The following is a 12,722-nucleotide window of genomic DNA, read 5'->3' as shown; positions in this document are numbered from 1 at the left end:
AAGTTCCTCTCCAGCAGCAGAAGCCCAGCAATGAGAGGCATGTGACAGCCTGAAGAGGCAGCACACAGAGGGGCTGCAGGAGCAGCATGGTTTCCGTCAGTCCAGGCAACATCCGCCCCAGCCTCTCCTGTCCTGGAAACTCCCCGCCGGCCACCCCAACTCACCTGTCATTTTCTCTGCAGCCCAGTACTTCCCCACGGTCTCAAGCACCCAGGCCTCCTCACAATCCACAATCAGAAATGCACTTTGGAAGCTGTGGCAGGAATTTGCATCTTCATAATAATTCCCACCTTGTCCGTGTTCTTCCAACAAGGCGACGATGACATCTAAGGCTTCTTTAGCTGTCGTCCCTCTCTCTAAACCAAGCCTGAAGCAAGGAAACCAGAAGTATACCTCAGCCATTTTGCACCACCTAATTATTCCTGGAGTGATCAAAGGCTGGGACGAGGCCGGGTTTTGAAGAAAGCCAACGTATGAGACTACATTAGATGCTTGGGCCGATACACAAACAATTAACAGCACTTGAACTCAGGATAAATACACATCTCTCACACATTCGTTTCAACAGCGTGGAGATGATTTCTGTCTCTGGACACCCCTCTTCCGTACAGACAGAAGAGTCCGGGGCCCAGCAGCTTCTCCGTCTTGGAAGGAGGCTCGCCAACTTCAGAGAGCTGGCCGGCTCAGCTCCAGCCCTTGGCGAGGCCCTCCTCGGTCCCTTGTTCTCCCCCGCTGCCTCTGGGAGAAAGGAAGCCTCTGCACAGCCCAGCTTTGACCTCTATTATTCCAACCAGGTATTCTGGTTACCAATAAAAGTCTTCCAGAGCCAGCCACTGTCCTCTGAGCACGCAGTTCACTCACGATCTCATTAGGAGTGGGCAGTGGGTTAGGATATGATCCATCCCTTTTCTACACATTTCTCCCTCCCACTCAGCCCCCCTCGGCTGGTGCGGCTTACGGCTTCAGCCATCTGAAAGGACGTATTTCGTCCAAAGTGAAGCAGCAATCTCCTCCCAGCCCTCCCAATTCATAAACCCCTGAAAGAGGACACAGAAGACTGCCCTCTGGGTGGCCTTGGGCAGCAGGTTACATAATATACTTGAACTTCAGTTTTATATCATCTCTAAAATAAGTCCCTCCATCACTGAGTACTATGAGGATGGGTTTCATGAGATCATGAACATGAGCATGAACATGAGCATGAACATACAGAGTACAAGGGCCCAGGGCCAAGGACGTGGTCAGTAAGTTTCCAGAGGCAGCACAGTGAGGCAGAGAAGCAAGTGACTCGGGGACAAAGGGGCCTCACTTCCAGTTCTGGTGCTGCTGCCCACCAGCAGGACGATCTTAGTCATGGAAGCTTTCTGAACCCTGATTGTCTCATCTGTAAGGTGAAAAACAGCACACCTCCCCTCTCAGGCTGATTTGAAGGAGGAGGGCACAAAATATATACTCAGTAAACGTCTATTTATTCATCTCTTCATTCAAATTGTAATTCTGGCGGCAGGAGCACGGAGTCTTAGGACAGTGGCTATGGAGCCCGCTAAGATGTTAGCACAGGCCAGTTCTGGGTAAGTTCTCAACTTGAGAGGCAATCATTATAGAAATTCACCCAGCCTGATTCTTCCTGCAGGGCGTCTCCCTGTGCTGCCAGGGAGAAAAGAAGACAATGCGACTACCCGCTAAGGATGTATCCTTACAAAAGGCGTCTTTTCATAGATCATTATATGTCCATTCATTTGGCATTTCTCAGTTTAAGCTTATTTAGGAAGACTTGGTGACAAGGCAATGCTTGGAGAGGCTGAAGCCTGAGACCTTAGGGGAGTGAGAAAAGGATGAATTCATTAGAAGATTGAATTAAATCGACTCTTCTGTAGGTTGGTGCCATCTTCTCCAAAGAGAAGTAGCAGAAACAAGCTCTCACCTTGAGGATCCAGAGCAAACGCTGTGCTGTGAGTACCTCTCCTGGCCCAGAGCTGGGCACACAGGAAGGCCCCTTCCTCCTTACCACAGCTCCCTGGTGGCTCCGGTCACACTGCCTCACGTACCTATCCCAGGCAGAACCCTGTGCCCAGGGCCTTTGCCAGACCCCAACTTGCAAACAAACACATGCTGGGAGCCTGTGAATACTAGCCTGGGGCAACAGCACCAACTTTAGAGGCCGAGACTTCTCTTTTGCAGTTTCTCACTCACTTGCTTGCTGTTCTGCCTGTTGGCGTCCCACACTGAGATTCCCAGCACCTGCATCTGCCCCCAGTTGCCCTCCCACGCTGACTTTGGTGCTGGCTGTGCACAGCATCAGGGATGGGGGAGCGGGTGCCCAGGCTCAGTGATCATCCACAGACATGATTCTGACTTTCCCCCTTGTGCCAGGACCACGGGGAAAAGACACTCCTTCATCCCACCTCTCCACTCCCACGTGGTCTCCTGCCATTGGATGAGAACAGGACCACTGCTCCACAGCACCAGGGCTGTGAATGACGGGGGGGTTACACCCTCTCCACCTGAGGCTCAGAGGTACGGATGCAGCAGGGCTGCAGTGATCCAGGCCAAGTCAGAGCATCAAGAGGCCGATTTTAAAGCCTGTCTCGACAGTTCCACCTCCTAGATGCGGCAGGTTCATGTGGTTCAAAATGGCAACAGAGCCTTTCTGGCCTCCACACCTACTTTCACTTTGGCTGCTACACCTCATTACCAGCTGGACTGGTGCAGGAAAAGGGATGAAATTAACTAGGCCAAGGTCAGGGTCTCGCTCTGACATCCACCTTTAGCACAATTCAAGTCCTTCCAAGGTACATACTTGGTCCACATTGTTCTGGGTCTTGGAGTTACATGCTCCCAAATTCAGATCCTTATTTTTTACGGGAACTCCCTGAGAAAATTCCTATTTGGGGCCTCTGACTCTCTCACCGTTTTGTCAAGCTCACTGTGTCCATTCCAGAAATGTTAACACAGCTTACCCAGGAAGACGAGGACCGTCTGCACTTCCCCTGCTGGGACCCCATGTTCAGGACCTCTGCTTGCTTGTCTTTTCAACATCTATGCCTCCATTGATTAGGGAGACCCCTGTGCCCTTGTACCCCAATGAAGGTAAAAGTTATAACTAGAATTACTGTGGATATATAATTACTGTCTAGGGGAAAGCCATAAAAATAGTCACTTCGCCTCTTCCTTTAGGGATGAGCCTGGGGTTTCCCAGGGGTGCAGATGCAAATAACCTTCCTTCTTCCCCACAAATCCAGGGGTCTGCAAGGCCCTTCTCAGTTTATGACTTTTTGGACATTGAAAAGAGTCCCAGCCTCCAGCCAGAGGGACGGAAGCAGGAGGGAAGCAAGTGGATGTTAAGGGCTGCATGGATTTGGGAGAAGGGTGTAAAACCTTTTGACTAATCTCCATCTCTTGGTGTCCAGAGCTTCCTCTCTCGTGGCGAAGGGAAGCAACGTGACATCTGTTACAGAGAGGAGCAGCCTCCCTGAGGTGAGCAGCTGCAGCGCACCAGGCTCTGCAGCCTTGGGCAAGTCCCTTAACCTCTCTGAGCCCCTGTATCCTCGTCTACCAAACAGAAGTAATCAGGTCTACTTCCCTGGATTGTTGGGAGAGAACATTCTTAATACACCAAAGAGAAGCCCCATATCCATTAGGAATCACTCCCCATCCCCGACTCTGACCCCGGGCAACTGCCAATCTACATTCTGCTTCTATGAATTTGTCTATTCTGGATGTTTCATAGAAACGGAATCATACAATCTGTGACCTTCTGTCTGGCTGCTTTCACTTACTGTAGCGTTTTCAAGATTCGTGATGTTAGAGCGTGTATCAGTACCTGATTTTTTATTGCTGAATAATATTCCATTGTGATTTATTCTTTTTCCCATTACCTCTGAGTTTATACCAAAAGGCACAAGGCTTCTCTGGAAGGACTGCATGACCAAGTATGAGGTTTGGAGGGAGATATGCCCCTTCCCCCTCCCCTACCTGTTCTGGGCAGTTGTTGCAAAGAACCACCATGCAGTACCTGACCAGATCCATCCCCAGTAAGGCTTCCGTCTCACTGGCTGGCTCTCTGGCATTGATGGCTTCGTTGGCGATGCACACTCCGTGTTCATTGGCTCCCATTTCTGCCCCCCAAAGCCAGGCAGGTCTGCTGATCACAATGGCATGGGTCCTGGGAACTTGGTCGACTGAAATGTAAGTGCACTAAAGAATGAAGACAGGAAAGAAAGGGCCATCACCTGTCAGGTACCACTTAGTTTTTACCCTGTTATTTACACTGAACCGCCTCATCGGTTACAAACACAGCCAAGAAATAAAAGGCCTTGGGAACACCCAGACTTAAAAGACACGGCACATCTCAACGCAGCTCAAAGGTTTCCACAGTGAGCTTCAGTCTTGTCACTCTCTCAGTTTTCAGTCTCTTTGATTCAAGCCAGTCTGTGCATAATGCTTACATCTGCAGTGGTCCATCTTCCGGTACTAGGTATTCTGCCAATCTCTGCCCCAAATAATCTGAATCTAGTCATTTCAATAGGCACAGATGGCCACCAGCATTTCAAAGAAGCATAGCTATTTATTTGCAAAAATCGTTCTAGATTAGCGGCTTTCAAACTTTTTAAAGGTTATAGAGCCCTAACTATAAAAGAAACTACCTGGATGCCTAAACCTAGAAGGCAGATAAAAGGAAAGATGCTTTGTCTAAAGAAGGGAGGTTCCCTAAGCCTCCTGCAATGATCCCTAGGGCTCTCTGGAACAGTTTGACGAGCTGCATGATTGCTCTGGTGGTAGAAAAGAGAACATGATAGTAACAATTTACATTTAGCTAATGCATTAAATGTACACCCTCTTATCCACTGTGCATCCTGGTCTGTCCCATTAGATTCCCACACTAACCCCACGAGATGGACACATAAGGAAACAGTCCCACAGAGTCTTATTTCCAACTGCTGTCACAACGGCGGTACACACCACTTCGAGTGTGTCTTACCTTCTCCACGCAGCTGCATCTTTACCTGGAAAATGAATAAGCCATTCAAGATCAAACTATTTCTTTTGAAGTATGTTTAGCCTCAGAACCCTTCCTCCATACAAACTCTTACAAAAAAGCCTAAAGACAATAAAGCCGGTCAAGGTGCACTGAAGAACAGGCATGCGACTGGGGTTGGGTAACTCAGAGCCTTTTCCCTCCCCATGCAGGGCTCCCAGGAGGACTCAGCTGGGGCAGGTGGAAAACCACTGAACTAGGTTATCTGTAGGGGCCTCCTGATGCTGACATTCTAGCCGCCTATGACACACGCTTCGCCTGATGGATGCAGTGTAGAACTCAGGACTCTAAATTTACACAGAGCTTCAAAGCTCTCAAGGGAGAATTTTATCTGCCGCAGCAGCCATTTACATTTTAAATTGGGCAGCTGAAAGCACTGGATCAACAGCAGCCTTAGATCTTTTTTTGGATTCAAGACCCAGTTATATTGACCAAATGCAGCCCAGAAAGTTATTCTGCATTGATTTTCCATAATCTCTAAACAAACCTTAGGTAAGAGCTGAAATGCGTGTAGCATGCACATTCTCGTTCATGTGACACCCGGATCTTCACAACCCAGGTTAGGTGTTGCTGTGCCCTGGGATAATGTTATTTCACTTGAGAACTATTTGTAAACTGAAAGCTAATTAAATATGGAGGTTGTCAACAGACTCTGGAATTTTTCATGGCCACACTAAGAATAAAATATACTCTTAAATGGTTTCCCTTATTTGGTTCCCCAAAGTTATTTACTTAAAAAAATGATTATTTTAGAGCAAAAAGCTGACCAAAGCAGTAAACAAACTATGGTCTTCTGTGCTCTTCTAAACGTAATTGAACTCTGTATGTTAGAATTGTACTATTTCATGCAAAAATAGACCAGGTATTGATCAATGCTTTCCAAAACCCCTGTACCCACTGAGGTCCAGTGACAAATTTGTCTTGAAGAAAAAAAAAGAGTAAATGAGGAAGGAATCTCAGATTCTGAAACACTGATTTATCATAAAGTCTTTTTTTAAAGGCAGGAAAAAGCAAAAATAAGAAAGGAGTTTATTAAAATATGAAAATGAGTATATGCATGTATATGCATGACTGGGACACTGTGCTGTGCACCAGTGATGGACTCACTGTAATTCACCGTACTTCAATTAAAAAAATAATTACTAAATAAATAAATAAATCACTCATTAGAACTGGGAAAAAAAAGAAAAAGAAAGGAGTTTATTTGGCTTCAAATTTACTCTTCCACATTCACTCCCATTTCACCAGCTGTCGACTGAGCACCAACCACACACAAGGCGTTTTATGCCAAGTACTGCTGGCAGACAGATCAATGAGGAGGCCCAGTCCCTGTCCCTTCAGCTGGTAAAGGAGAAGAAGGAACACACGCAAATGACTAGGACCACTCGGCCAGCTTCGGGGAGTGTCCCTGAGGCCTGTCTACTTACTAGGCACTGCATCGTACCAGGTCCTCTGCCTTGTACTTCTGATCCACCCGACCCTGCTGTCTTTTTCCTTTCCCCATGCCATTCCGCTCATCCCCTTCCAAAATGCTATATAACTGACTTGTGTAGTGTCTGTGCTGGGTATGTACGCCCTCTCCCCCAGCGAGAATGTAAGCTCCATGAGTGACACAGAAGGGAGGGAGGGCGGTATCTCTGTTGTTTAGTTCATTGACATATCCCGAACCCGGTACGTACAAGGCATCAATAAACCTTTTTTTGAATGAATGAATAACAAAGGTCAGAGGGAGCATAACAGAAGTTCAAAGGAAAGGGAACACATCCAAGTGGCCAGAGGCTTTATCAAGTGAGTGACATTTGAGTTGATCTTGAACAGTGGCCCTGACATCAAGGTGTTCCAGCCTGAGAGAGAGATGGGGATGTCAAGTGTGTTCACAGTTTGGGGAGGTCCCCCACTCTGCCACGCAGGGGAGCTGTGATGGCACCGAGTCACAGGACTGCAAAAGCTCAGGAAGTGCTGATTGATAAAAATGCTGAAAACTGAATCCAAGAGACCGTATGGTCTTCGTGGGAGTTCAAAATATATACAGCCAACCTGACGCTTTTCAGGCCAACGTCAGAATAAAGGGGAAGGGAGGAGATCCCCGTGTAGCCAGATGGGCTAAATCAGCGCCTCCTCAGCACCAGGCTGAAAGCCGATGCCCCTGGTCCTCTCACAGCTGCCGAGCAGGGGAGCAGGAGGTGGGTGTGTGTGTTTGCAACCCATGCCCCTTGGGGCATCTCCGTCAGGGACCACGGATGTCTGAGCCTAACAAGCGCCCCCTGGGCTGCGGCACACACGCGGTCCACTGTGTCTGAAACCTGACTAGTCACACCCAGTTCTGTGAGGGAGTGGGGATGATGGACACACTTGTCTCACAGAGATCAGTTATTCAAAACCCCAGTTTGGGAGCAAACTTCACAAATAAGGAACACTTACACAAGATGTAATGAGCTAAACTTTGTCAAGTCAGCCACCTAGAACACGAAATTCACAGGCAGTCATTTTCTTAAGGAAAATTCACCACCACTCACAATTGTCATACAATTAATGAGGAAGAGAAGAAGTGGGATTTGAGGTAGCAGAGAAGGTTTCTCTGCGGGGTGGGGGTGGGAGAACGCAAAAAGCTTCTGAAATCTTTCGGCATGGGAAAACAATGGAGTTCTAAAGCCAAAATTCTTAGCCAAATTTCTATTAGGAAAAAAAAAGAAAAGAAAATGTTCATCACTCAAAAGATCAGTCTTTACAGGGATGGTTCTGGCCTCAGCTTCGGTGATTCAGCTGTTCACGTAGCTGCAGAAAAAGACGAGTAATCGGTCTCGCTGCCTCACGGCCACTCTCCCTCCCCCAGCCTTTAGGAAAACAAATCTTTCAGCTAGTGTGACTTCTGGGTGCCAAGGCCACTGTAAGAACGCCCAGGGTGGGGGAATGCAGTGAGGCATGAGGTTTTCAAGGTATTGCCCGTGCTGGGCTTGCCACTCTCAGGTGGCTCCTGGGGACACACGCCAGGTTGGAGGAAGGAAAGATAAACCCTGACAAGTCCTTGGAGACAGAGACAAAAGACAAGTCTTCTGCAGAGCAAATGCTTTGCTATTTTGTGTGACTGGGTTCAAAATGAAAAAAACAAAATCAGCTTCACGCAGTCGCCCACCCCTCGCACATTCCAGCACACACAGTTTCTGGAGATCGCCCAGTGAAAGGGGAATAGAGACACTCACACAATAGATGTTTCACTGAATGAAACGCAGCCATTGTGCCTCTCCTACTGTAACTCGGAGGGTGAAGGCAACCCTGGCACCACTTGCGAAAAGCACAGTGAAGTGAGTTGATGAGTCAGCTGGACTTCTGAGGGTGGGAAACAAAGGTCAGGAAAATGGGATGCTTTAGGGAAGTATGTCTAGTTTTAGAAAATTTGTGACCCTAAAGCAGCACTGCTAATTATCACTGAGGTTGTTTGTTTGTTAAGCCTTTTTATCCCAGCAACTTGCCTGCTACTTGACTGGGTTTTCAAAATGTGCCCTTAGGGCTCCTTGAGTCTTAACAAAAACAAAAGATGTCCACCACATTTAAGAAGAGCTGCCTTTTATTTCCCTGAAGCTGTAAGATCATTGAGGATGGACAATGCAAAGGCCTGGGGTCAGAAATAGGCTTGGGAAAGGAGACAGGGATGGAAGGAAGCCCCGCCTCCCCCCCCCCAAGCCACTCTCCCATGGGGCAAGGGCGATGCTCTGACTCTACAGAAGGCTGGGGACTCCTGCCCCTGGGGCTGAAGAGAAGAAAACAGGAAAACAGACAGGAAGAACAGCACACAGTCTACCTAGTGGCCATTGAGCTCTGCTCAGATTTCTTTGATTCCAGAATGACTTGTGCTCTCCTGCTGTAAGGGGTAACCTTCAGAATTAACATTCAGACCACCAGCCCCCAGCTGCCCCACCATGTACACACATACCCCACACAACACAAATACAGCCGCCATGTGGACAACGTTACTAACAACAGCATCAGCTATCATAATTGGTCACTTTCCATTCTTCTTGCAAATATTTTCACTGGGGAAGAAAGGGAAATGAGCCACCAACAACCTACCTCAAATTGCGAAAGTTACATAACCTCACTGAGGATACTGATCTCATACAGAACTTCATATAGTGGGAAGTAAAAATAACTTTCAAAAAAAAGGAAACAGTGAACTTTGAAAGGAGGAAAAAAAGGATGTAAGATTTATTACATAATAAGAGAACCTTTCAAAAAACATTACGTATCAAGTCTGACTTGGCTATCAAGAATTCTGTCACCACAAAGTATGCTATTCTCTTGGGCACCGAGTATAAATAATGTAAACTTTGGTTGAAATCCACTGCTTTTCCAGGAAAATAGCCTAATGTTGGATTCACTATTTTCTTAAATAGAAGGTTTAACCATTTAAGAATATACTCATCCATGAGCACGCATACACACACCACACACACACACACACACACACACACACAAATGCCCGCATGCACACACCGAACATCATAATCCAGGAAATTATCCATCCATGTCCTCAGCACCCCCACCCGTAGGGAGAAGCAGGGCCTGAGGTAACGGGGATGAGTTCTGTGATGCACGGTGGTACAGCATCCTCGGGGAGGAGAGAGGGGCTTTCACAAATAGATACGTATTTATCCATCCATCCCACTCTGCAATCAAAGAGGTGTTGTTAAAAACCCAGAATCCACAGGAAAAAAGGTGAACGAGCAAAAAATAAGATGCTCCAATCTGCCAGCTGTGCAGCTGGACAAAAACATGCAGTGTAATTTTGGAAACGGAGGGCTCTGCACCCTAGGACCTCATCTGTTATTCCTCCACCTCAGGCAAAGTGAGCCTGACACAGAGCAGAGGACAGATGGACGGGCAGACTGATGGACAGACTGAGGGAAGGAGAAGGACGAAGCGTAGGTAAGGGGATGAACTGGAAGGGAAACGGATGGACCAGCGGGAAGGGTGGGTGGGTGAGCAGATGAGTAATCATGGTGACTTTCTGCACATGGGTGTTCTAAGAAAACGGGTTCCAGGGACAGCAACGCTTATGTAAAAATGAGATTCCTAGGGAAACTGCAGACTACGTATGTTTAAAATGTCATGAAATGGCTGAGGAATAAATAGGTTTTTATGAAAAGTTCTCACTCTTCAAAGTTTTTCTATATGCTAATGAGGGCTTTTATGAAAGTTACATGATAATTATTGTGGCTCACAGGCCCAAATGTTGGAAAGAACTCATTATTCTGTACTTGGGACAAGAACTGGGGATGGCGACAGGTGTAACTGTATGGGAATTAAAGGGGTAAGAGTAAGTTTGAAAAGCAGGTTTAGCATATGCTAAAGACAGGAGCTTGGGAACTGAGACCTGGAGTCACAGAATCTCTTAACATTAGTCAATTCTTTTTAAAAAAAAAGAAAAAAATACCTTTTTGCACAGTGTTCTGTTTGGTGTTTAAAAAGTGCTTTCACATGTTAGCTCACATGTACTTTACAAGAACCCAGTAAGGCAGACATAGTGTGTGCTATAATCTCCATTGGGCAAGTGAGGAACTGAGTCTCAGGCTCAAAGGTCCAAGGTGCAGTAAATGAGGAAGGCAGAACTAGAACCCAGGACCCTGCCTCCTGAGCCAGAACTCAACCTTCTAGTTTCAGGTGATTGTAAATTTCAACTGATTTATAATAGCAGAACACACTTAAAGTGCTATATGTTCATAGAAGGGTGGTAGGCTAGAGGGAAGGGGGGCTATTAGTGCTGGGGCCTTGAAGGATGCATAGGAGTCTATCAAGTAGATGACAAGAGGGGAGAGGAAGGACATTCTCAGCAAAAGGATAGGAAGAGCACGAGTGTTGTTTGTTCAAGCAATGACAAGCAGCTCAGTGTAACTGAAGCCACCATGTAAGCTAGGAGAGGAGAACTAAGAATGAGAATAGAAAAGTAAGCAGGAAATTGTACAACCCTCATGGAGGTCAATTATTACAAAACGTTTACCCTGTAACCCAGTGATCCTGCGTCTGGAAGTGTATCCAATGACTAGACCTACACGTGAACAGAAAGACTGTACAAAGTTCTTCATGGCTGTACTTTCTAGACTAGCCAACAGTCCAGGTATCCACCAATGAAGGACTGATATGGAACATCTCCACAATGCACAACAATCAGCTGCATTAAAAAAAAAACTCTATGGACAGCTATAGAAAACTCTTTAGAAAAAATGTTATTAAACAAACAAAGCAAACTGTAAACATTAATTGTAAGTTTGAAATTATAGATTTAAGAAAATCAAGCTTCGGAATAGTGTATATAATGTGCTACTTTAATGAAAAAAGAAAGGAAGGCTACACATCCATATTGATTTGCATTTGCAAAAAGCACTGAAAAGGTGTGCAAGAAAATAACAGAATGATTTACATAAGATGGGAATCAGAGAAGATAGGGGAGATTAAGATTGCTCACTGTAAACCTATTTAATACCATTAAATCTTTGAACCACATCAATACATTACCTATTCAAAATGTAAAATTACATTAAAACGTAGCTTTACCCAAATGAGTTGAAAATTTATGTCCACACAAAAACCTCCATGCAAATATTTATAGCAACTTTATTCAAAATTACCAAAACTTGGATGCAACTACGATGTCCTTCAGCAGGTGAATGGAAAAATAAATTATGGTAATCCAGACAACAGAATATTTTTTTAGTGTGTTAAATACTATATATATATTTCAAAATTACAGTCTCTGGTCCATAATGTCCTCTGTGGGCTAATATGAATTTTTAACACCTTTATTATGTATGATTCCTGTACAGTAAACCACACATATTTCAGATGTACACTTCGATGATTTCTGACAGATGTGTACACCAATGAAACCACCACCTCACTCAAGATAGCTAACATTTCCATCAGTCCCCAAGAGGTGCAAATTTCAAATTCCCAATGTACCCCTTCCCACCCTCTTTACCCTCTGGGAACCATAAGTTTGCTCTCTATAGACAATGGAATATTATTCAGACCTAAAAAGAAATGTTCCATCAAGCCTAGAAAAGACATGAATGAACCTTAAATGTATATTACTAAGTGAAAGAGGCAATCTGAAAAGGCTACGTAATATATGACTCAAACTATATAACATTCTGGAAGAGGGAAAACCATGGAGACAGTGGAAAGATCAGTGGTTGCCAGGGGCTGGGGAGAGAAGCGATGGCTAGGTAGAGCAGGGAGGAGTCTTAGGGCAGTGAAACTACCCTGTATGACACAATAATGGTGGATACATGACATTATACATTTGTCAAAACTCATAGAATATCCAACACAAAGAGTGAACCGTAATGTAAACCATGGACTTTAGTTAATGGTGATGTTATCTGTACTGGCTCATCATTTGTAACAAACGTCCCACACTGATGCAAGATGTTAATACTCAGGGAAACCAGGGAGGCAGGGGCATGGGGTTGGGGATGGTGAGGGGTTATACAAGAACTCCTCTGTACTTTTTATTTTTCTGTAAACCTACAACTTCTCTAAGAAAAAATGGCTATTAATTTAAAAGAAAAGAAAGCAAAGTGAGCAGGGTGCCAGTCGGGAAGAGTTCGGAAAGGCATACAAATCAGCCTGGACTTTCATCCTATAAAACCACCACCAAACATTTTAAAACAGGGCAACGACAGAGCTG

At 45.5% G+C, this 12,722-nt stretch overlaps 1 protein-coding gene and 1 long non-coding RNA gene across 3 annotated transcripts in view; one reads left to right on the top strand and one right to left on the bottom strand.

Moving 5' to 3' along the window:
- Positions 1 to 12,722, bottom strand: part of SCRN1 (secernin 1) — a 55,362-nt gene that overhangs the window by 17,748 nt on the left and 24,892 nt on the right. For both annotated transcript variants that reach the window (XM_032483784.1, XM_032483785.1), the window contains exons 3-4: positions 4,016 to 4,197; positions 165 to 367 (exon numbers count right to left, since the gene is read on the bottom strand). In XM_032483784.1, the coding sequence (XP_032339675.1) occupies positions 165 to 367; positions 4,016 to 4,197 (385 nt within the window). The remainder of the gene's footprint in view (positions 1 to 164; positions 368 to 4,015; positions 4,198 to 12,722) is intronic.
- On the top strand, positions 5,867 to 10,886 carry LOC116664899. The gene is made up of 3 exons (XR_004321435.1): positions 5,867 to 5,945; positions 6,064 to 6,065; positions 10,873 to 10,886. It is a non-coding gene; the product is annotated as an uncharacterized LOC116664899 (long non-coding RNA).

This window comes from Camelus ferus, chromosome 7 (genome assembly GCF_009834535.1).
Source record: "Camelus ferus isolate YT-003-E chromosome 7, BCGSAC_Cfer_1.0, whole genome shotgun sequence".
Classification (NCBI taxonomy): domain Eukaryota; kingdom Metazoa; phylum Chordata; class Mammalia; order Artiodactyla; family Camelidae; genus Camelus; species Camelus ferus.
Note: the sequence above shows the minus strand (reverse complement) of the source record. Positions and strands in the feature narration are given on the sequence as shown.